This window comes from Neoarius graeffei, chromosome 2 (genome assembly GCF_027579695.1).
Source record: "Neoarius graeffei isolate fNeoGra1 chromosome 2, fNeoGra1.pri, whole genome shotgun sequence".
NCBI lineage: Eukaryota > Metazoa > Chordata > Actinopteri > Siluriformes > Ariidae > Neoarius > Neoarius graeffei.
The window spans coordinates 92,850,126-92,874,362 of NC_083570.1; the positions used below are offsets into that span (position 1 = coordinate 92,850,126).

Consider the following 24,237-nt stretch of genomic DNA (forward strand, 5'->3'; position numbering starts at 1 on the left):
CCGAATGACCAAGCTTCTCACCCTGTCTCTAAGGGAGAGCCTAGCCACCCTGCAGAGAAAACTCACTTCTACCGCTTGTATCCGCGATCTCATTCTTTCAGTCACTACCCATAACTCGTGACCATAGGTGAGAGTAGGAATGTAGATGGACCAGTAAATTGAGAGCTTTACCTTTTGGCTCAGCTCTCACTTTACCACTACAGACCGGTTTAGCATCCGCATCACCGCTGATGCTGCCCCAATCCGTCTGTCCAACTCCCGCTCCACCTTACCCTCACTCGTGAACACAACCCTGAGATACTTAAACTCCTCCTCTTTAGGTAGCAACTCCCCCCTGACCTGGAGTAGGCACTCCACCCATTTCCGGCTGAGCACCATGGCCTGGAGATGCTGATCCTCATCCCAGCTGCTTCACACTGTCTCAGATGATACTGAAAGCCCAAATTTTGCAGTCTGGCTCATGGACTAAAGTGAGAAAAGACTCAATCAAAAATGCCTCAATTAATATCATGACACATTAAAGAAAGTAAACCCAAGGTCTGATTGTGAAACGCTTAACAAAGAAAGTGCCTACTTCCTTATTGAAATTCTGCTCCATGCACATTTTCATTAATTAAAATAACACTCAAATAAACAGAAGGATTCATGTAAAAAATTAATAATTGCAATCCAGATAACAAAAGGGTTGAACTTATTCACATGCCTCCATGTGGAAGATGGGGAATAGGGAAGCTTAAGGATCTAAATAATGCATTGCCTCATTGTGTTTCGTTTGATCGAAGTCTTGCTCGCCAGCTTTGTATCAAACACATTTATCCCTCCCTTAATTCCGTTCAGCTGCTGATGCAGAACAGTGCTCAAGCGCAATACAATGTCCCAGTTTGCCTTCTGTCATTTCCACATACTCACATGTGTGTAGTCATGCTAGATAAGCATGTGCTGCCTCTGCACAAATGCCTGCACATGCCTACATACTTGACAGAGGCTCCGTGACTTTACTCAATATATGTGATTATGAGCCTTCCTTGATGTGCCATGTCTGAAAATAGTGAGTTATCAGTGAACAGTGAAGCAAACTGTCTTTTTTTTCAGGATGCAAATATATCTGTGTTCAGAAGTGCACATGTGCATTAACATGCTTAAAATAACACCCATTTTGTCATTCTGTTTGAACTTTTTCCCAGAGTTCGAAATTTGTGAGGTGAACGACTGTGGTCTTGCCTGTAGTTATTTAGTATTTTCTGCCTTACTCTTGGAAGAAGCTGTTGTCTTGCAATTTGAATTAAACATCATTAAAATGCATTAAAACAGGTTCTCTTTTGCGGAGAGGTTTATTAAATGATGAAAATTGCAAGAAAACACTTACTTTACTCATACAAATGTGGAACTATGCTCAGAAATTTACATCTCACCCATCTGTGCAGGATGAGGAAAAAACTTCATATAACTGACTTTTACTTATTTTATTTTTAATTTTTTTATTTTTAACAGTGTTCTGGGGAGACCAAGAAAATAATTTCTTTTTTTATTATTTATTTATTTTTAAAATTAACACAGTGTAGCCGAGAGATATAACCTCAAATCAGGAAAAGTTGGGATAGCATGGAAAATGCAAATAAAAAAAGAAGGCAGTGATTTCTAAATTTATTTTGTCTTGTATTTCATTACAAGTATGAACCCATGATATTTCATGTTTTGTCTGGTCAACTTCATTTCATTTGTTATATACATCCATTCCTGTGTTTCAGGCCAGTAACATATTCCTAAAAAAGTTGGGATGAGGGGAATTTAGAGCTAGTGATAATGGAAAACCAATTAAATTATGATGTGATGTGAAACAGGTGATGTCAACAGGTGATTGTAATCATGATTTTGTATAAAATCAGTATCCAGGAAAGGCCTAGTCAGACTTTGAGGGGCAAATATGTGCTAAGAATCTCCAGTTTGTCAACAAATGTATAAGAAAATAACTGAAATGTTTAAAAACAATGTTCCTCAAAGAAAGATAGGAAGGGATTTTGATGGTTCACCCTCTACAGGGCATAATCTCAATAAACGATTCAAGGAATTTTGGTGCATAAAGGGAAAGGGCTCAAGCCTAATCTGAACGCCCGTGATATCTGATCCCTCAGACAGCACTGCATCAAGAACCGTCATTCATCTTTTGCTGATATAAACACATGGGCTCGGGATTACTTTGGCAAACCTTTGTCAAGCACTACAATACTGAGTTACATCCACAAATGCAAGTTAAAACTTTACTGTGCAAAAAGGAAGCCTTATGTTAACTGTGTCCAGAAGCACTGTCGACTTCTCTGGGCTCAGAGGCATCTGGGATGGACCATCACACAGTGGAAATGTACTGTGGTCAGATGAATCAGTATTCCAGCCCATCCAGACTTTTACCAGCAACAAGTCCAAAAGCCAGGGTCTGTCATAGTATGGGATTGTGTCAGTGCCCTTGGCAAAGGTAACTTACACTTCTGTGATGGCAGCGTTAATGCAGAAAAGTATATTGAGATTCTGGAGCAACATATGCTGCCTTCAAGACGACATCTTTTCCAGGGATATTTCAACAACACAATGCAAAACCACATTCTGCACAAAGGCATGGCTGTGGAAGAAGAGGGAGCCTGTCCCCTCTGTCCCCAATAGAGAATGTGTGGTGAATTTTGAAACCAAAAATGTGACAACAATGATCCCGTACTATTGCACATCTTAAGACCTGTTTGCAGGAAGAATGGGACAAAATATTACCTGAAACACTTCATCACTTGGTGTCTTCAATCCCTAAACATCTTTTAGATGTTGTGAGAAGGAATGGCAACATTATAAAGTAGTAAATGCTTTACTATCCCAACTTTTTTTTAAACGTCTTACAAGAATTAAAATTGAAAAGTACAAAATTCATGACGTAAAACATCAAATAATGTGCTGTTGTATTGTTTTGAGTGCAATACAGATCAAATATTATTTACAAATCATTGTTTTCAGTTTCAATTTCAACATACCCTCCCAACTTTTTCTGATTTGAGGTTGTACTAAATTGAGGTCACTGAATGATAATGCATACACAATTTGCTTTCTTCATGCTCTCAAGTTGCTATTTAAGGTTCCCAAATTAATAAAATTGTGCCTACCTTTTTGGTTCATTTATGTGCTCCTCTAAAGACACCATGCCCATGGAGTGCTGTGGTAGGTTCCTGGGAGCAGTGTGCATAATAATGAAATGAATGGAGGAGGCAAGTGTTCTCAGAATTTCACCAGAGCACATCACAATGAAAAAGTATGCATAACATTACTTAAAGAATTTCTATCGATAGCGGAAACCTATAAACTACACCTGAGTAGTAGCCCAGCATTAGGAAGTGACTGATTAATTTATCCTTTTGAATAAATCATGGGCAATCTCTTTTTAGAGGGGAGCACAAATTAGCCAAAGTATGGGAATAATATGCCTTAACAATATTATAGATCTCATCTCATTATCTCTAGCCGCTTTATCCTGTTCTACAGGGTCGCAGGCAAGCTGGAGCCTATCCCAGCTGACTACGGGCGAAAGGCAGGGTACACCCTGGACAAGTCGCCAGGTCATCACAGGGCTAATATTATAGATCTCATCTCATCTCATTATCTCTAGCCACTTTATCCTGTTCTACAGGGTCGCAGGCAAGCTGGAGCCTATCCCAGCTGACTACGGGCGAAAGGCGGGGTACACCCTGGACAAGTCGCCAGGTCATCACAGGGCTAATATTATAGATTTTGATTTTAATTTTACAAGTAACTATGGTATACATAATTATGATACACCCCTCCGTCAGGATTTACACTTGTCACGAGCACATATGAACTGGGGCAAACAGCGTTTTATATTTCATGCGGCCACTGACTGGAATAATTTAGACATTACTGTCAAACAGGCATCTACATGGATTAAAGCAAAAAAAAAAAAATCATCTGACTGAAAAAAAAGCTCCATGTCGTTGGCCCCTACCACATCAGCGATGCGTCAAATTTTAAACGCCGTGTTGTCCATTATCCCCTAGGCCCCTACTTATAGTACATTTACATAATTTTAACAATGACTAAAGCTAAGGCAAGACTTGACCATTGTCATTACTGGCTATAAATGATGAAACATCAAGTTTTCAGCGCAAAGTGCAAATTTATTTCAACAATTTCAAAAAGTGCAAGTGCAGTTGAACTTGAACCATGCTTTCAAAAGAGTGGAACAGAAAGAATTTGCAAGAAAAGTAAAGTGAAAGTTCACTTTTTCTGCTTCTTCGCAGTAAAGCCAAAGGCATCTAGTTTTTTGCCATTGCTTCCATAGACTTTTTTATGGCAAACTACACAAAAGCACACACCTGCTATTTTCATCTTTTTGCACCATGAACTAAATGGCTTGCCATTATCGCCCATTTCATTTCGCCAAGCCCATCTCCACTTATTCTTTACCATTTTGTCGATGTCTGACACATCTGTGCCTTCATTTAAAAGAAGCGCGTCCATGCTGGCAAAACCGAAAGTAATTTGACGAGCTCTAGTGATGGAAATCGAAGGGCCTATATCCGGTGGCCTTATTGAGGTATTTCACCCATGTGACCAAGTCATGTGATGCTGCCATTTTGGACGGCACGGCTCGAATCAGTTTGAATGCGAGGAAGGCAACAAACGAAAAACAAAAGAAAAAGGAGCGAGATGCAGAAAACACCTTCACTATCCAGCGACATAGGGCATTTACAGAGTGAGCAGAGGGAGAGGTATTTGCAAAAATTGAGGTTAGCAGGCTTAGAGAACGACGTTTACCTGCTTCCACCAGGATTGTTCACTGACCCATCGCCATACACAGGTTTGGGCGATTAGAATAGAATATTATTTTCCTTTTGATGAATAAAGTTTATAAATACTACTTATATCATGTCATAGCCGGAGCGCGCTAGCAAGCTCCCCCGGCGCACTAGCGAGCTCGCTGGCACACCGGGGGAGCTCGCTAGCGCGCCGGGGGAGCTCGCTAGCGCGCTCGGGTGCCGGAGCTCCCCGGGCGCGCCAGCGAGCTCCCCCGGCGCGCCAGCGAGCTCCCCCGGCGCGCCAGCGAGCTCCCCCGGCGCGCCAGCGAGCTCCCCCGGCGCGCCAGCAAGCTCCCCCGGCGCGCCAGCGAGCGGCTAGCGAGCTCCCCGGCGCGCTAGCGAGCTCTGGCTATGACATGATATAAGTAGTATTTATAAACTTTATTCATCAAAAGGAAAATAATACATGACAAACAGGAGAACAAAATGTCTGCTACATGCAACCCTAGACAAATTAACACTGCCTTGTTTCACTGCTCAGATGGGTTAACAAACACTGACCCATTTACTTTTTGCTATATATTTTATCAAAATTGCGTTGACTGATAAACTAACCTGAAATTAAATGATCATTGCAAAGTCTGGAGTACTCTGTTGGCTCCCAATCCTGTCTTTTCACAGCTGCAATCCATTTGGCCCTCTTGTCTGGGTCAGTAGGAAACCGGTAAAAGGAGCGTCCTGCACACTGTCCCTGTCCGTTGTGGCAGCCCACAGCACAACAAGCAAACACCATGGTTATTTATAGAGTGCTTACTGACAAATTAATCTATTCTAGGTGTCTGTAACACGTTTTTTTCCAAGCTGGTTCTCCCTCTCTGTCTGCAGCGTTAGTATGTAGCTTGCCGTCCAAAATGGCGGACACCGGGGCGTCATGTGACCCTGTGACGTCAGGTGAAATACCTCAATACGCAGTACTCGAGTTGGGGGGGGATAGCATCCCCCTTCTGAAATAAAAATCCCAAATCATTCCCCTTATAAAACGGCCATCCCCCCCATCACATCCCTTGTGCCATTTTACCGATTAATGTGGAAATTAGCCTACTATTATTTTAACAAATATTACTACCATTTCAACATTAGAGGCTTTGCGCAGTGATAGCCTACATGTAGCCGGATAAAAAAAGACGCATATTTATTTATTCGGTTGCACCTCTCATTCACACCTATACGGAGGTTTCAGTCACTGAAAACAGCTACTTTTGCAAACTCTGGGCAGAGTGGAGATTTCTGAAAACTCCATCTTCAGACACTCGTGTAAATCGGGAAAACGAAGCAACAGTGGGCGAGAGGGCACGCGCGAATATAATGAGTCATAGGTGTGAATCTTTCACCGAATGCCAATTGTCCCGGTTCTTCATGAAATCGCACGCGCACGCACAAATTCATTAGGTTAACTTTCAAATCACTGTTCTTGTGCACTTGCGACACCGGAGCCACTTTCCTGAATTTTGAGCTTCGGAGTATTCGCTTCTTTATCTATTTAATCAATGAATTTATTTGTCACATACATTAAATTACTAATGTAAAACATTAGTAGCCTATTTAAGCAATAGCTGTTTTCTCCACTGTTTTCCGACCTTTTGTGCTTAGTGAATGAGACACTTCATTACACTCCACTGACCGACTTCCAATTCCGGACTTTTTTGAAAATGTAAAATATAGGCCTACGAGATGTTTTTTTGGGACTTAATTTGCGTTGCTCCTTCACTATTAATTTCTGAGACTGACGAGGCACTAAATACTGTGGAATTATTTTCTCCTGACTATGAAGTTTGGCATCTTAAACAAGTGCCGGGAAATCTTGCAGCCCGACTCTGCAGCCTCCAATGTTTAAGCGAACTGCTGAAACCATAATGTTTAAAGATTAAATCGTAGGCTAATCAAACCAAAGAAAAACACAGCCTTTCCAGAATGTTGTCTGCCGAAGCCTGTTTAACCTACAAAAGGCTTAATAGCATAGGTCTCGCTGCGGCTTCAACTTTTTCACCTGATCACCTTTCAATAGGCAAATATCATTATTATTACTACTACAAAAGGCCTAGTATTAGTAGTAGACAAGTAACCTAGTTGCCTAGTAGTTGGACAGCCAAATAGTTTCATCAGTGGCCTACGCCGAGCCTCCCTGGGACTAGACAGTAGCGGAGGCTGTATTTATTTATTTAGGCCTATCTAGTGCAACAACTTATTCCTTTACATATACTCAAACACAGCACAAGAAAGGGTTCAACAACAGGCAATCACAGCAGCTTGGTGAAGTTCTAAATCACATCGGTGTCAGACCTATGGGCCTACCCCCCCCCCTTTTTTTTTCCCTCGGATCTGCATCACTCTCATTATTGACCTTTAGCACTCCCAGTTGACGGAAATCCGTCGTAGCGACGGAAAACTTTAATCCATGCATCTAGGGTGGGATGGTGGTGTAGTGGTTAGCACTGTCGCCTCACAGCAAGAAGGTTCTGGGTTTAAGGCCAGTGGTTGACAGGGGTCTCCCCATGTTTGTGTGGGTTTCCTCCGGGTGCTCCAGTTAGGTTAACATGGTGCTGTGGTTAGGTTAACATGGGGTGGCCTTGAGTTGAAGCGCCCTTGAGCAAGGCACCTAACCCCCAACTGTTCCCTGGGCACTGTAGTGTGGCTGCCCACTGCTGTGGGCACATGTGTGTGCTCATTGCTCACTTGTGTGTGTTCACTGCTTCAGATGGGTTTAATACAGAGGACGAATTTCACTGTGCATGTGACAAATAAAGGCTTCTTCTTCTTTTAGCCTTAATGATTTCAAATTGTTTCAAAGGTGAACTTAATTTTCTCATATTTTTTACATTATTAAGAAACATTTCGCTCTTAGTTTTTGTTTGTATAAAAACTATTGTATTGTTCATATTATTTGTTTATTAGAGAGCTATAATTCTGTATTGTCAGGATGCAGGTACTTACGGATGTATGTGCAGGGAGAGCAAACTGGAAAAAAAGCCAAAACACGAAACTAGAATCAAGGTCGTGGGACAGGCGAGGGTCGATCTATCGGAAGACGGGGCAATGCGGACAGGGCTAGAGAATAACGAGAAAGATATGAGAGCAAGGGATGAAAACACAGTAAAGCAGGAAGTAGAATAAAGGTTTGGTATGACAGGAAAGAACACTGAACGATACTTTGCATTGAGTGAGAGTGGGAGAGGTGTTTATATAGCAGGGGCTGATAAGCCAGGAAATGAGGGACAGGTGTATTTAATAAGCAGGTGATAGAGGGCGCTGTGGTTCGTGGGTGTTGTAGTTCTGAACAGCCATGTTTGTAGTTGGGTTCGGACTGGTGCTCTTGCCAGGATTACTGACATATATGTGCAGGACCTCTCTGAAAAACACCATGGTGATGAGAGCCTCCTGCATAAACATTGTTGTTTTATATATATGAGCAGGGGTTAAATTGGGATTGGTTATGTGGGGGGGCTCTGCCTCGTACCCGCCCCTGCCCCCGCCGCCCTGCCCCAATACACTTTTTGGAAAATAACCCTCTAATTTGATAACCATATCATATTGCACAGAGATATACACCTTATCTGTGTGTTGTAGGCCTATGTGTGTCTTGTAGTGCCCCCCTACACATTATGGCAGTTTGAATGTAGATTGGTTGGCCAATGTAACAGATTGTACAGGTTGTTGTACATTGGTTTGAAGGAAATGATTAGTGGGGGGTCTGGGGGTCCTCCCCCAAAAGTTTTTTATTATCATACATGTTATTTGCTGAATTCTGGTGCATTTTAATAAGTTGTTAGCTGACTTTACAGAGGTAGGTTGAGCAATATAATGTTAAATCTTGTCACATGCCTACAGGTGAAAAATGTGAAGGAGAAATGTTTAGTGAGAAAATTTGAAGGCTTGCACAATCTTAAACCAAAACAGTTGATTTATTTTGGAGGATAAATGTTAAATATGCCAAAACACTGTCAGTCAAATTGTCAATCAAATATATTCATGCAGTGAATGCAGCCAAATACAAACAACACTATAACATTGGAAGTATTTATTATTATTGTTATTATTATGTATTCAATTATTTATTTGGCATGTGGTGCTTTTTGTATTGTCTAGAACATACATAAGATGAGCATATTATAGCAGCAAAATAGAAGCACAATCATTTGAATGCAGCAAAAGTTTTGCTGCATTCAAATGATTGTGCTTCTATTTTGCTGCTATAATATGCTCATCTTATGTATGTTCTAGACAATACAAAAAGCACCACATGCCAAATAAATAATTGAATACATAATAATAACAATAATAATTACACTAATAATACACATATTAACAATAAATAATAATAAATTAAATATTAACAATAAATAATAAAACACTAATAATATTAACAATACAGTGAACATAATCATCATATTTTTATTATTAAAAACAAAATATCAAATAATACTGAAGAGGGGAAAAAATAATACTGATCTAAATATGTTGTGTTTTTATTTTTAGACAGTATGTGTTTTGCTAAACACATACTGTCTAAAAATAAAAACACAACATATTTAGATCAGTATTATTTTTTCCCCTCTTCAGTATTATTTGATGTTTTTATCAACAGTTAATTAAGGCTAGAGCACAAGACGAGTGTTTTGTTTATGTTTGCCAAAGGTAGCTAACTTGAGGCAACGTTAGGCTCAACTTTTGGTCAATCTCAGGAGCTAACTTTAGCTGACATCTCCCCCTTCCCCCTGGCTAATTTCTGTCGATAACTGGGGACTATGGAAATTGAATTCGCCAAATGCACAGACAGTTCGTTCAAGCACCTCTGATGGATTAGGATCGTATGCAGGTAAAAGGGGAGATGGTGTACGGAGAAAATTATAAACAAGTCACAACGCTGAAACACAAACCCAAAAACCCGCAAACCACGACTTCTGATTTTTTTTTAAGCGAGCTCACAAAAAAAGAAACCCCAAAGTCGCTTATAAAAAGCGGAATTGGCAACCCACGCAGTGTTCCAGAAACCAGAATCTCTGATCGCAAGTTCTGTTCTAAATAGCTTTAACAGATTGTCTTGTTAACAGGAAAACTATGATCTATCTCATAAAAGTCATGGGTTTACTGATTAATAAAACGATATTTAATTATTCAGAACTGAAAATCGTGAAAAGGGTTTGTTGCTTTTGATGTGTGCGTGATCATATGCCATCCGCTCCGAGCTTATGTGCCGGGGCTCAGCCCCGGACAGCCCCGGCCCAATTTAACCCCTGTATATGAGTGATTCCACGCTTATGGGTACTGAAATGGGGACATGAACTTATTTTTAAAAATTCACCTAAAACCATTTATTTTTTTACCATCAGGTCACAAAACATGTAATCTTTAATGAATGATATGTTAAAAGATAACTTTAATTTTCTGAGATGTAATAAAAACATATTTATATGCCAAAGTCAAGCCTATGAGTTCCAAAATGATGTCTGTTACATTACTTCTGTTACGATTGTCCATCTCGCGTCTGTTACAAATTAATTACAATCTAGCTATATACCATGTTAATCTTATTGAAAGAATGTTTATGTTTATTCTACTACACATGTTTATTAATTATATTTGCTAAAACATCACCTTCCTATGTTTCAAAAAGTAATCCTACATTGTTAAAATTGAGAATATATATGTCCACAACACTTCTGTTACATTCTGACTTTGGCATATAAATATGTTTTTATTACATCTCAGAAAATTAAAGTTATCTTTTAACATATCATTCATTAAAGATTACATGTTTTGTGACCTGATGGTAAAAAAAGAAATGGTTTTAGGTGAATTTTTAAAAATAAGTTCATGTCCCCATTTCAGTACCCATAAGCGTGGAATCACTCATATATATATATATATATATATATATATATATATATATATATATATATATATATATATATAGAGAGAGAGAGAGAGAGAGAGAGAGAGAGAGAGAGAGATACACAACCCCGATTCCAAAAAAGCTGGGACAAAGTACAAATTGTAAATAAAAACGGAATGCAATAATTTACAAATCTCAAAAAGTGATTGTATTCACAATAGAACATAGACAACATATGTCGAAAGTGAGACATTTTGAAATTTCATGCCAAATATTGGCTCATTTGAAATTTCATGACAGCAACACATCTCAAAAAAGTTGGGACGGGGCAATAAGAGGCTGGAAAAGTTAAAGGTACAAAAAAGGAACAGCTGAAGGACCAAATTGCAACTCATTAGGTCAATTGGCAATAGGTCATTAACATGACTGGGTATAAAAAGAGCATCTTGGAGTGGCAGCGGCTCTCAGAAGTAAAGATGGGAAGAGGATCACCAGTCCCCCTAATTCTGCACCGACAAATAGTGGAGCAATATCAGAAAGGAGTTCGACAGTATAAAATTGCAAAGAGTTTGAACATATCATCATCTACAGTGCATAATATCATCAAAAGATTCAGAGAATCTGGAAGAATCTCTGTGCGTAAGGGTCAAGGCCGGAAAACCATACTGGGTACCCGTGATCTTCGGGCCCTTAGACAGCACTGCATCACATACAGGCATGCTTCTGTATTAGAAATCACAAAATGGGCTCAGGAATATTTCCAGAGAACATTATCTGTGAACACAATTCACCGTGCCATCCGCCGTTGCCAGCTAAAACTCTATAGTTCAAAGAAGAAGCCGTATCTAAACATGATCCAGAAGTGCAGACGTCTTCTCTGGGCCAAGGCTCATTTAAAATGGACTGTGGCAAAGTGGAAAACTGTTCTGTGGTCAGACGAATCAAAATTTGAAGTTCTTTATGGTAATCAGTGACGCCGTGTCATTCGGACTAAAGAGGAGAAGGACGACCCAAGTTGTAATCAGCGCTCAGTTCAGAAGCCTGCATCTCTGATGGTATGGGGTTGCATTAGTGCGTGTAGCATGGGCAGCTTACACATCTGGAAAGACACCATCAATGCTGAAAGGTATCTCCAGGTTCTAGAGCAACATATGCTCCCATCCAGACGACGTTTCTTTCAGGGAAGACCTTGCATTTTCCAACATGACAATGCCAAACCACATACTGCGTCAATTACAGCATTATGGCTGCGTAGAAGAAGGGTCTGGGTACTGAACTGGCCAGCCTGCAGTCCAGATCTTTCACCCATAGAAAACATTTGGCGCATCATAAAACGGAAGATACGACAAAAAAGACCTAAGACAGTTGAGCAACTAGAATCCTACATTAGACAAGAATGGGTTAACATTCCTATCCCTAAACTTGAGCAACTTGTCTCCTCAGTCCCCAGACATTTAAAGACTGTTGTAAAGAGAAAAGAGGATGTCTCACAGTGGTAAACATAGCCTTGTCCCAACTTTTTTGAGATGTGTTGTTGTCATGAAATTTAAAATCACCTAATTTTTCTCTTTAAATGATACATTTTCTCAGTTTAAACATTTGATATGTCATCTATGTTCTATTCTGAATAAAATATGGAATTTTGAAACTTCCACATCATTGCATTCCGTTTTTATTTACAATTTGTACTTTATCCCAACTTTTTTGGAATCGGAGTTGTGTATATATAAGTTAATACAAAAACTCGAAATGGGGCGGCACGGTGGTGTAGTCGTTTCCACTGTCACCTCACAGCAAGAAGGTCCTGGGTTTGAGCCCAGCGGCTGGCGAGGAACTTTCTGTGTGGAGTTCGCATGTTCTCTGTGGGTTTCCTCCAGGTGCTCCTGTTTCCCCCACAGTCCAAAGACATGCAGGTTAAAGGAACAGTCCACCGTACTTCCATAATGAAATATGTTCTTCTCTGAATTGAGACGAGCTGATCCGTACCTCTCCGAGCTTTGCACGACCTCCCAGTCAGTCAGACGCACTGTTACTCCTGTTAGCAATGTAGCTAGGCTCAGCATGGCCAATGGTATTTTTTGGGGCTGTAGTTAGATGCGACCAAACTCTTCCACGTTTTTCCTGTTTACATAGGTTTATATGACCAGTGACATGAAACAAAGTTTAGTTACACAAATTGAAACATGGCGATTTTCTATGCTATGGAAAGTCCGCACTATAATGACAGGCGTACTAACACCTTCTGCGCGCTTCGACAGCGCATTGATACCTGCACTCGGAAGGTATCAATGCGCTGTCGAAGCACGCAGAAGGTGTTAGTACGCCTGTCATTATAGTGCGGACTTTCCATAGCATAGAAAATCGCCACTTTTCAATTTGTGTAACTGAACTTTGTTTCATGTCACTGGTCATATAAACCTATGTAAACAGGAAAAACGTGGAAGAGTTTGGTCGCATCTAACTACAGCCCCCAAAAATACCATTGGCCATGCTGAGCCTAGCTACATTGCTAACAGGAGTAACAGCGCGTCTGACTGACTGGGAGGTTGCACAAAGCTCGGAGAGGTACGGATCAGCTCGTCTCAATTCAGAGAAGAACATATTTCATTATGGAAGTACGGTGGACTGTTCCTTTAAGCCTAGGTCACAACCGGACATACGATTTTTTGGCTGTGTGATTTTTGGCATTTCCCAAATCGCTGCGTTTTTTTGTTCGTGGAGAAAGACACACGTTGGCCGTAAGTTTGTCTTGCAACCTGAAAAAAACCGTAAGCGCCTGTAGAGTTTGTTTGACATGACAAAGAACCTCTGCGGCCAGTCTACGGCTCGAAAATCAGCACGTCACACGCGCGCCCTCCTTGCGTTTCTTGCATTTTTTGCACGTAGACCGGCCATAGGAGCATGTACGGCCGGTTGTGGCCTAGGCTTTAGGCTAATTGGCAGCTCTAAATTGACCGTAGGTGTGAATGTGAGTGTGAATGGTTGTTTGTCTCTGTGTCAGCCCTGCGATAACCTGGCGACTTGTCCAGGGTGTACTCAGCCTCTCGCCCATAGTCAATTGGGATAGGCTCAAGCTGGCCTGCGTCCTTGTAGAACAGGATAAGCGGCTACAGATGATGGATGGATGGATGGATGGAAAAACTCGAAATGAGTTGAAAGTAAATCATATGCATGTGTTACAATTTCATATCCTTTTCACTCATGGCCAAGTTAAACTATACAGTGCACACAATTTAGTACTAATTAAAAAGAAAACTCTTTTGGGGGGCCTCCCCAGAGGTCATTGGAAAAAAAAAATCAGTATTTGCATTTTTATGCAGAGAAAAGATTTTTGCCTCACAGCAGCTTTAATAACTTACAGTGAATATAAAAAGTGTACACACCCTGTTAAAATTATAGGTTTTTCTAATGTAAAAAAAATGAGACCACAATAAATAATTTCAAAACTTTTCCCACCTTTAATGTGACCTATGACCTGTACAATTCAATTGAAAAACAAACAAATCTGTTTGGGGGAAAAACATAAAAAATTAAAAAAATTAAAAAACATACAATAAGCTGGTTTCAGAAGTGTGCACATCCTTAAACTAATACTTTGTTGAAGCACCTTTTGATTTAATTACAGCATTCAGTCTTTTTGGGTCGGAGTCTATCAGCCTGCCACATCTAGACTTGGCAATATTTGCCCACTCTTCCTTGCAAAAGCGCTCCAAATCTGTCAGATTGCGAGGGCATCTCTTGTGCACAGCACTCTTCAGGTCACCCCACAGATTTTCAATTGAATTTTGGTCTGGGCTCTGGCTGGGCCATTCCAAAACTTTAAATTTTCTTCTGGTGAAACCATGCTTTTGTTGATTTCAATGTACGCTTGGGGTCATTGTCGTGCTGAAAGATGAAATTCCTCTTCATCTTCAGCTTTCTAGCAGACACCTGAAGGTTTTGGGCCAAAATTAACTGGTATTTAGAACTGTTCATAATTCTCTCCACCTTGACTAAAGCCCCTGTTCCAGCTGAAGAAAAACAACCCCAAAACATGATGCTGCCACCACCATGCTTCACTGTCGGTATGGTGTTCTTTTGGTGATGTGCAGTGTTGTTTTTGCACCAAACATACCTTTTGGAATTGTGGCCAAAAAGTTCAACCTTGGTTTCTTCAGATCATCACACATTTTCCCACATGCTTTTGGGAGAGTTGATGTATTTTTTTACAAAATTTAGCCGGGCCTGGATGTTTTTCTTTGACCCTACCTCATAGTCCAGACATATGGAGAATACAGGAGATTGTTGTCACATGTAGTACACAACCAGTACTTGCCAGAAATTCTTGCAGCTCTTTCAGTGTTGCTGTAGGCCTCTTGGCAGCCTCCCTGACCAGTTTTCATCTTGTCTTTTTATCAATTTTGGAGGGACGTCCAGTTCTCAATAATGTTACTATTGTCCCATATTTTCTTCACTTCTTGATGACTGTCTTCACTGTGCTCCATGGTATATCTAACGCTGTGGAAATATTTTTGTCCCCTTCTCCTGACTGATACCTTTCAACAATGAGATCCCTTTGCTGCTTTGTAAGCTCTCTGTGAACCCTGGCTTTTGCTGGAGGATGCAACTGAGTAAATGTCTGAACTTTATTTGGGGTTAATCAGAGTCATTTTAATTGATGGCAGATGTGAACCCAAAAAGACTGAATGCTGTAATTAAATCAAAAGGTGCTTCAACAAAGTATTAGTTTAAGGGTGTGCACACTTATGCAACCAGCTTATTGTATGTTTTTTTTTTTAATGTTTTCCCCCCTAACAGATTTGTTTGTTTTTCAATTGAATTGTACAGGTTATAGGCCACATTTAAAGGTGGGAAAAGTTTTGAAATTATTTACCGTGGTCTCAGGTTTTTGTGATGTAAAAAAAATCATTTTAACAGGGTGTGTACACTTTTTATATCCACTGTACATGTTGAACCATGGCTTCGTTCAGCACATTCCTTCTTTTAAGATCTGAAACAATTCTGCACTGATGCTCTTATGTGTGTATGTTACAGCCCTGCAGGTGATATTATGTGTAGGAAGAGACTGCCTCCTGGCTGGGGACTCATGCTCCAGTGATGAGACATGCAGCCCGCGCCTCAGGACCCTGCGTCAGTGTGTGGCCGGAGACGGCAGCATGAAGCTGGGCCCCGGTGCACGCAGCCAGTGTGCCAATGCTGTGTCTGCTCTGCTGTCCAGCCCGCTGCATGGCTGTCAGTGCCGCCGTGGTATGAAGAGAGAGAAAAACTGCCTGAGTATATACTGGAGTCTCTACCAGTCTGGCATACATGGTGAGATGCTCTTTATTGCCACTGATTTCTACAGGAGCACTTAGTAGGGAAAAAAATCATATTGCTTTCCCCTAAATAAATAAGTACACAAGTCACAGAATGATAGGTAACTTCCAGTGTAATGATCTTAACAAATTAATATAAAACATAAAAGCAGAAACAATGCATATAAAGTTTAATTGTTATACATCAAAGAAGTAAGACAATGCCTGGCTATCAACTCAAATGCCACCAGTGTGATATTTATATTATGGACGTTCACTGCAAAGTATGTTTTGTAATGTTTTTAGCTAGAAATCACAATGATGCCATGTGAAAATAGACATATTTTTGTTTAAAATACCCACTTCAGGGTCTGTGCACTGCCAGGGTCTGGTGTAAAGGCCACTTTTATTAACATGGCAACATGCTGGATGTGGATACGAAAGAGCTGGAAATTGTACGATACAAAATGGAATTTTAATAATAATCTGACATTTTAAGTTAATAGATATTTAACAGTTATTCCATGAAATCAAGTCATACATGAGCTGATAGCCGACGAGGCGCGTAGCACCGAGTTGGCTATAAGCCATGTACAATGAGATTGAGACCCCGTCCACACGTAGCCGGGTATCTGCTAAATCGAAGATATTTTTCTACGTTTTGGCCTGTCATCCACATGAAAACACATCAAAAACGAATATTTAAAAAAACTCCGGGCAAAGTGAAGATTTTTGAAAACTCTGTGTATGCCTTTTCGTGTAGACAGAGATAACCGGAGGTTTGCGTTTTAGAACGTCACAATCTGCGCCAAAAAAATGACAACAAATCTGCCCTGACGTCAAACGTGCGACCTTTGTTTACTGCAGAAGCCAGATTAAGCATGGACTTAAGCTAGCCGCACACTATGGCGATCCACGCGGTACCGAACCGACCCATTTCAGAGCCGACTCCCGACAGGGCACGCACATATCCCCCGACTGTTGACGAGTGCAGTCGCGATTGAAGCGACACGTGACAACTTAATAGCTTTGTGATTGGCTATTGGATATCGTTACTGTTAAATCCAACACTTGAAGATGCTACAGGCTGAATTACAAATGACACAACATGGAATATGTAGCGCACTATCTAGGCTGCATGAGCTATTATTTTCAACCTTAAATAGTGCACTTATATAGGGGAGTTAAAGCGATTTGGAATTCAGCCACACAACTTGAGCAGAGTGGCTTTCCAGCCCACTGTGTCTATGGATAAAGCTTCAGTCTATGGAATTACAGTATATACCTGCATTAGGTGCTACCAACACGTATTTCTCGCGCTAGAAATTGTGTTTAATGATGTCACGTGTTATATGCGAAAGATATGATTGGCTATTGCTAGCGACTCTCGCCGATCAGTCTGGCTCCCGATTAGTTTTTCGAATCGGCTGTGAGATGAGTCTGTACCAATCGAAAACTAGTCTTTACGCCTGACTCGCGACTTCAGTTGGCTCGGTACGCTGAAAATCGGCGTAGTGTGCGGCTAGCTAAAGAGTAATGGATCGGAGTAGTGCCTTGAAAGTGTTAATTATTGTGCAGGTGCTATTTACATGTTTAATTTTAGAAGCCCAACTACTGCTCCAAGAGCACAGGCGATGTGATTAGGGGGTAGGATTTGGGGAAATAATGCCATCTACAGGTTTGGAATGCTTATGAATGTGATTGAAAACGCAGATGTTCGGTTATGTGTGGAAGGGATTTTTTTCGAAGACGAGGTGGTGTGGATAAAACATTTTTATAAACGGAGGGGGGGGAAATGTTCGGTTTTAAAAATACCCGGCTACGTGTGTACATGGCATGAGTGGAATAACTGTTTTATTCTATCCACATTCACCGGATTTTGAGAAACAGAGCATTTTTATTTTTATTTTTTGCAAATTCGATAAATAAAAACTTTATACAAAACATCTGACAAAATCATTTCTGCTTAGAATGTAAACAAACCGGTGAAATGACAGTAGAAATTTGTGAAAATGCTATAATAATAATAATTCTTGAAAGATAAAAAAATATATGTTTTGACAATCAAATACTTTTATTCCATATTTTGTTGCTTTTTGTATTTTTGGGGGGTTTTGTTTTTGAGTAAAGTTTTTATTTCGTCCTCGGTTGGTTCAGCAACATGTTCCGCCATTTTGTTTTTCTCTTCTCATGGTATATGAGCTGATATCCTAGTAATAGAGTAGCCAATCAGAGCACATGATTGCTCATATCCAGTAAATGTGGATAGAATAATATAAAATATTCCATAAATCAAGTGTATATGCCTAAAACTGCTCTATTTGGCCAAAAATATGTGGACACCTGACCATATGTGATTCTTCTACAAACTGATACCACAGAGTTGGAAGCACATAATTGGTGTAGAATGCATTTGTATGCTGTAACATTACAAATTTCCTTCACTGGAACTAAAGGGCCCAAACCTGTTCCAGCATGACAATGCCCTGATGCACAGTCTTGCCCTACTTTGCCAGCTATAGACTGCATGAAGTATGAGGTATGAAGTATTGTATTGGCTTATAGTGGACTTTGCTTATACTGGCGTATACTGGTCTTACTAGATGATAAGGTCTGGGGATGAGTCCAAAACATGCAGGGGTTATAGTGGTTTCTTGACATCTAATAACATAGAGGACCAGATCAAGTAGGGTTGCCACCTGTGTCTGACAAAAATCCTGGACATTTCGACCATCCAATTGACCTTTTTGCTTGTAAGCAATGGCGCCCTTCGCACATCTAACCCAAGACAAAAATTGCCCTTCTACGCCGAAATTGTATTGCTCTAATTAGTAAAAATTACGCTTTTGCTAGTTATTTGTTTAGTTAATTGCTTTACATAATATAGCAGGTCTTCATTATTTTGGTTTATTTCCAACAGTTTTTGGTTGGGGTGGCACGGTGGTGTAGTGGTTAGCGCTGTCGCCTCACAGCAAGAAGGTCCGGGTTTGAGCCCCGTGGCCGGCGAGGGCCTTTCTGTGTGGAGTTTGCATGTTGTGTCCGTGTGGGTTTCCTCTGGGTGCTCCGGTTTCCCCCACAGTCCAAAGACATGCAGGTTAGGTTAACTGGTGACTCTAAATTGACCGTAGGTGTGAATGTGAGTGTGAATGGTTGTCTGTGTCTATGGCCGAATCCCATTTCACCCCTTGGACCAACCCCTTGGCCCTTCCCCTCCATTTTGCGCGTTCACGTGAAGGGGTAGGGGTATCCCAATCCCAGTTAACGCGGAGGGGTAGGGGAAGGGGTAGGGCTTCTGTACCCCTCCAAACGGAGATTTTCCTGGAGCTGACTCCGAACGAAGGGGTTTGAGTGATTTCCCACAATGCCATGCGGATTTCAGCGAGATTTCATGCGGATTTCAGAAAGATGGCGGTTCCCGTGGCGAAAGATTGTCATAAATGTATTTTCTCCATTATTTACGTGTTTTAAGTTGTTATCCAGAGGAAACACGCCGCTTGATTCGCTTTCGAGCTGAGAATGAGCAGCGATTTCTGAAATTCAAGCTGCTGCTAAAAAGCTTTGGGAGTGAGTATTGTTTTCGGTTGCTTTACTGCGTACGTTTTGTTCTGTTATTCTCGCTTTTATTGTTTACATGAATGTTCTGACACCTCATTCTGTCGGATGTGGTGCACGAAGCGCCAAAGATATCCCATTCAGTGGTGTTAGTTAACAAATCACACCCTGCCAGCAGAGATTTCTGCCTCTGGCTCTGACTGTAGCGGCTGGTCGCAGCCAATGACGCATTTGGTCGCGTTTTGCTAACGTAAACGCTGACGGAGGTACGCGATGACGTATGCGATCGTTGAAGGGCTATCCCAATACGTAAGGGTTGAATTTCAAGCCCTATCCCTTGTAGCTCAGTTTCAAGGGGAAGGGCCAAGGGGAAGGGGGAGGGGAAGGGGTAGAAATTAGAATTGGGATTGGGCCTTAGTGTCAGCCCTGTGATGACCTGGCGACTTGTCCAGGGTGAACCCCGCCTTTTGCCCGTAGTCAGCTGGGATAGGCTCCAGCTTGCCTGCGACCCTGTAGAAGGATAAAGCGGCTAGAGATAATGAGATGAGTTTTTGGTTATGGACACCTGGGGGCAGTAGTGGGCACAGGTAAAAGGGGAATACATACGTAATTAAGGTCTGTTTGTTTGCTTATGTGGAATAAAAATAATCTAATTTTTCATTGTATCTAAGAATACCTGAATGTAACAATGTAAGGTGTAGTGTCCAACAGCTTACCTGATTGCTTAGAGTGTGGTGTGTGCTTTGCTTGTGCTTGCCTGTGCCTCTGCTGCTTGCTGCTCTTGGCTAAACAAATACATAGGAGGACATGTAACTGATATAACTGGGCACATACAGTACATACAGGAGTAGGCAGATAAGACTATTTGGATTTCATTTAATTCACCAAAACCTTACCTAATCTTCCATTTATATTTGGTGTTTTTCTTTGCTGCTGCTATGAGTCCTGGCTGATTTTCAATGAATGTCTTGAACTCAGTACAGGACAACTGAAAGTTTAGCCTGACTTGAAGCTCAGCCTTCACCATTGCAACAGAGAGTCTGTTTCTTTTATCAGTCCAAGCATCCTGCATTGCCCCTTTTCCACCAAAGCAGTTCCAGGGATGGTTCGGGGCCAGTGCTTAGTTTGGAACCGGGTTTTCTGTTTCCACTGACAAAGAACTGGCTCTGGGCCAGAAAAACCGGTTCCAGGCTAGCACCAACTCTCTGCTGGGCCAGAGGAAAGAACCGCTTACGTCAGCGAGGGGCGGAGTTGTTAAGACCAACAACAATAACAAGACCGCGAAAGATCGCCATTTTTAAGCGACGAGAAGCAGCAGCTGTACAAACGCGAAGTCATTTATTATTATTATTGTTGTTGTTGCTTCGATATTCGCGCCAAGGTTTATGTAAACGTAGCGCCGTAACTGACGTCTACAGCGACGTAAGTGACGTATACAGCGCCGTAAGTGACGTATACAACGATGTAATGATGTATGCAGCGACGTAATGACGTGGCTCCGCTTAGCACGGCAAGTTATGGAAAAGCAAACTGGTTCTCAGCTGGCTCGCAAGTTGAAATACACATTTTGCCCATCATGTACAAAAAACCGGGACATTCAGTGTCCCGGATTTTTTTTTTTTTTTCCGGGACAGACCATGAAAATCCGGGACAATCAGGAAAAACCGGGACAGGTGGCAACACTAAGATCAAGTCATCTTTATTTAAAAAACAAAACAAAAAAAACCCATAGGGGTTCATAGAGGCATGACAGGGGATGGAAGTGCCAATGTCAAATGAAGTTAAATCATGATTGATTCAAATTGAATTAAACTCAGCATCTTACTCAATTAAATGTAGAAGTTGGTTGTCCAAATTATGCTTGAGTTTTAAAAATATCCACACTTCAATGTAAATAAAAGTGCAAATTAAATATTAGAAAGGCATGTTGTTGTTTATTTTCAACAGAAATTCTTCAGGTTGGAAATTCAACTCAGTTCATATGAAAAGTTACAAATGTTAAGTTTTTTGAAGAGGAAGTTCTTGTCCAATGATTAGTTGGTGTTGATACAAATTGGTATGCATCTGATTGGATGATTGAAATATCTTTATTAATAATGATAAAATGCACAGCAACATAAGTGATTGGATTAGTAGCTGGGCACAAGAAAAAAAGTCATGACTTTTTGTTGCAGGCAGCATTTGGAAAAACTAAATATACCAACAAAAAAAGGGTGAAAGTATTTTTCACCGATATTCATGTAAAGTACTGTAATCCACTAACATCCATTATCTGTAGCCACTTATCCTGTTCTACAGGGTCACAGGTAAATTGGACTATGGGCAAGAGGTAGGGTACACCCTGGACAAGTCGCCGGATTATCACAGGGCTGACACACAGAGACAAACAACCATTCACACTCACACCTATGGTCAATTTATAGCCACCAGTTATGTCTGCATGTCTTTGGGGGAAACCGGAGCACCCAGAGGAAACCTACGCAGACACGGGGAGAACATGCAAACTCCACACAGAAAGGCCCTCATTGGTCACCGGGCTCGAACCCAGGACCTTCTTGCTGTGAGGCAACAGTGCTAACCACCACACCACCGTGCCGCCCTCCACTAATATGAGTAATGTTATGTATGAAACTACTGAAAGTAGAGTAATAAGCACAATTACTTTATACGAGCATAATTACTATAATGAAATTTGAAGATATTTCTATAATGCAACATGATATGTTTCATGATATTTAGGTTTGTAACAAATTTGCCACAACAACAAAATAGGGTTATTGATGTTGTATTTAAAAAAAAATACCTACAATATCTCAAAAAAGTGTATTGTGACATAATTTATCGCGGTGTCAATACAATTGTATCACCAAGCCTTATTGGTTGTTGTCTAGCGAGCTAAATCTTAATTCAGGTCTAGCATTTTCATGCTTGTCATAGCTATCTATCATTATAGATAGATAGATAGATAGATAGATAGATAGATAGATAGATAGATAGATAGATAGATAGATAGATAGATATGACAAACATGAAAATGCTAGGCTTGAAGTAAGATTTAGTGTTCTTGCAACGATTAAAACAAAGCCCGAACTTTTGGGTGGCCATGCTGCTCCAAAGGCACATGGGAGAAGAGTACGAGGTGGGGGTTTCACTCCTCTGGCCTCTCCCAGAACATTTTGAAAAGGGACCCCATTTGGTGGCATCTGGGGACTCCCTAAAGTGAATGACGCATGAAATGGAATGACGAATGACAGCTAGTGATTTGAACAATAAATGGTCCCTTGTCATTCAGATTCTTATAAATGGAATAACGATTGAAATGTAGGTGGAATGACATGCTTTCAGCTCATGAAATGGAATGACATTGTTTCTAAGTGGAATGACATACTTTTAGGTTATGTTATCAGTGATATCACCTTTTACAAATGGAATGACAGCATTTCCAGGTGGAATGACATACTTTAAGCTAATGTTATCAGTGATATCCCCTTTTACAAATGGAATGACAGTGTTTTTAGGTGGAATGACATACTTTGAGGCAATGTTATCAGTGATATCACCTATAACCTAACCCTAGCCCTAGAAACAATGTCATTCCATTTGTTAATTTGATATCACTGATAACATTGCCTCAAAGTATGTCATTCCACCTAGAAACCTTATCATTCCATTTGTAAAAGGTGATATCACTGACAACATTAGCTCAAAGTAAGTCAATACATATAGAAACCCTGTCATTCCATTTGTAAAAGCTGATATCCCACCAAGCACCCACTTATCTTATCCTAGGGAGGTCTAAAACTAAAGATTTCAATCGTTATTCCATTTGTAAGAATCTGAATGACAAGGGACCATTTATTGTTCAAATTTACTACCTGTCATTCGTCATTCCATTTCATGCGTCATTCACTTTAGGGGGTCCTGGCATCTGGTAACTTTTAGGAGCATTTTATGGTGGTACTGACACTGTCACTTGTTACTGTTAACATGGTTGAAAAGGTTGCTACAACAAGTGGAGGTCTGTGATGCTGTGGTTTGCAGCATGGGTTTCACATGAGCAATTGTAATGTGGCTGTAACAAACCAGACACTCGTGGATTATGAATGAACTCAAGGTTTTAATGAGCACAATGGAAAAAGACGAAGTACAAAAGCCAGGACAGGTCAATACCGAGAGATCCAAAACAGTGACGAGGGCTAGACAAATCGTGGTCAGGAAACGGGCAATAGTCCAAGAACCGGGAATCAGAAACACACAGGCAATTGAAACACAAGGTCTAGGCAAATCGTAATTGGAAAACAGGCGAGGATCGAGAAACCGGGAAGCAAAAGAAATGAGCAAACAAACAAACACAAGGGTTAGGCGAAGGGGGAAGAAACCGGAAGGCAAAAAGGGTCATACACAGGAATACAATCAGAATGATAATGCTCAGTAGGCTCACGAAATGTAAATGCTGTGCGATGAACAAAACAAACAAAGGGGTATAAATACAAACGGAAACAAAAAGGTACAGGTGATGGTGATTAGAACTTGGGGGAGCCACTCCTAGGAAGTGGCTCTGGGTTGGCTGACGGAGTGCACGTGGTAGTGACTGGTGTGTGAGGGAGATTGTGGGAAGTGGTGTCCTGAGTGTTGGGTGAGCCCGGGAGCGTGGCAGCAATAAATAAAGTCATCATCTGACAACAATGTAGTATATAATAATGCTGTTTTATTA

The 24,237-nt window shown here is 40.8% G+C and overlaps 1 protein-coding gene across 1 annotated transcript in view; it reads left to right on the top strand.

Annotated features, from left to right (window-relative positions):
- The window catches only part of gfra4b (GDNF family receptor alpha 4b), a 240,374-nt gene that overhangs the window by 149,197 nt on the left and 66,940 nt on the right, over positions 1-24,237 (top strand). Inside the window, exon 2 of the mRNA XM_060910537.1 lies at positions 15,712-15,987. Within this exon, the coding sequence (XP_060766520.1) occupies positions 15,712-15,987 (276 nt within the window). The remainder of the gene's footprint in view (positions 1-15,711; positions 15,988-24,237) is intronic.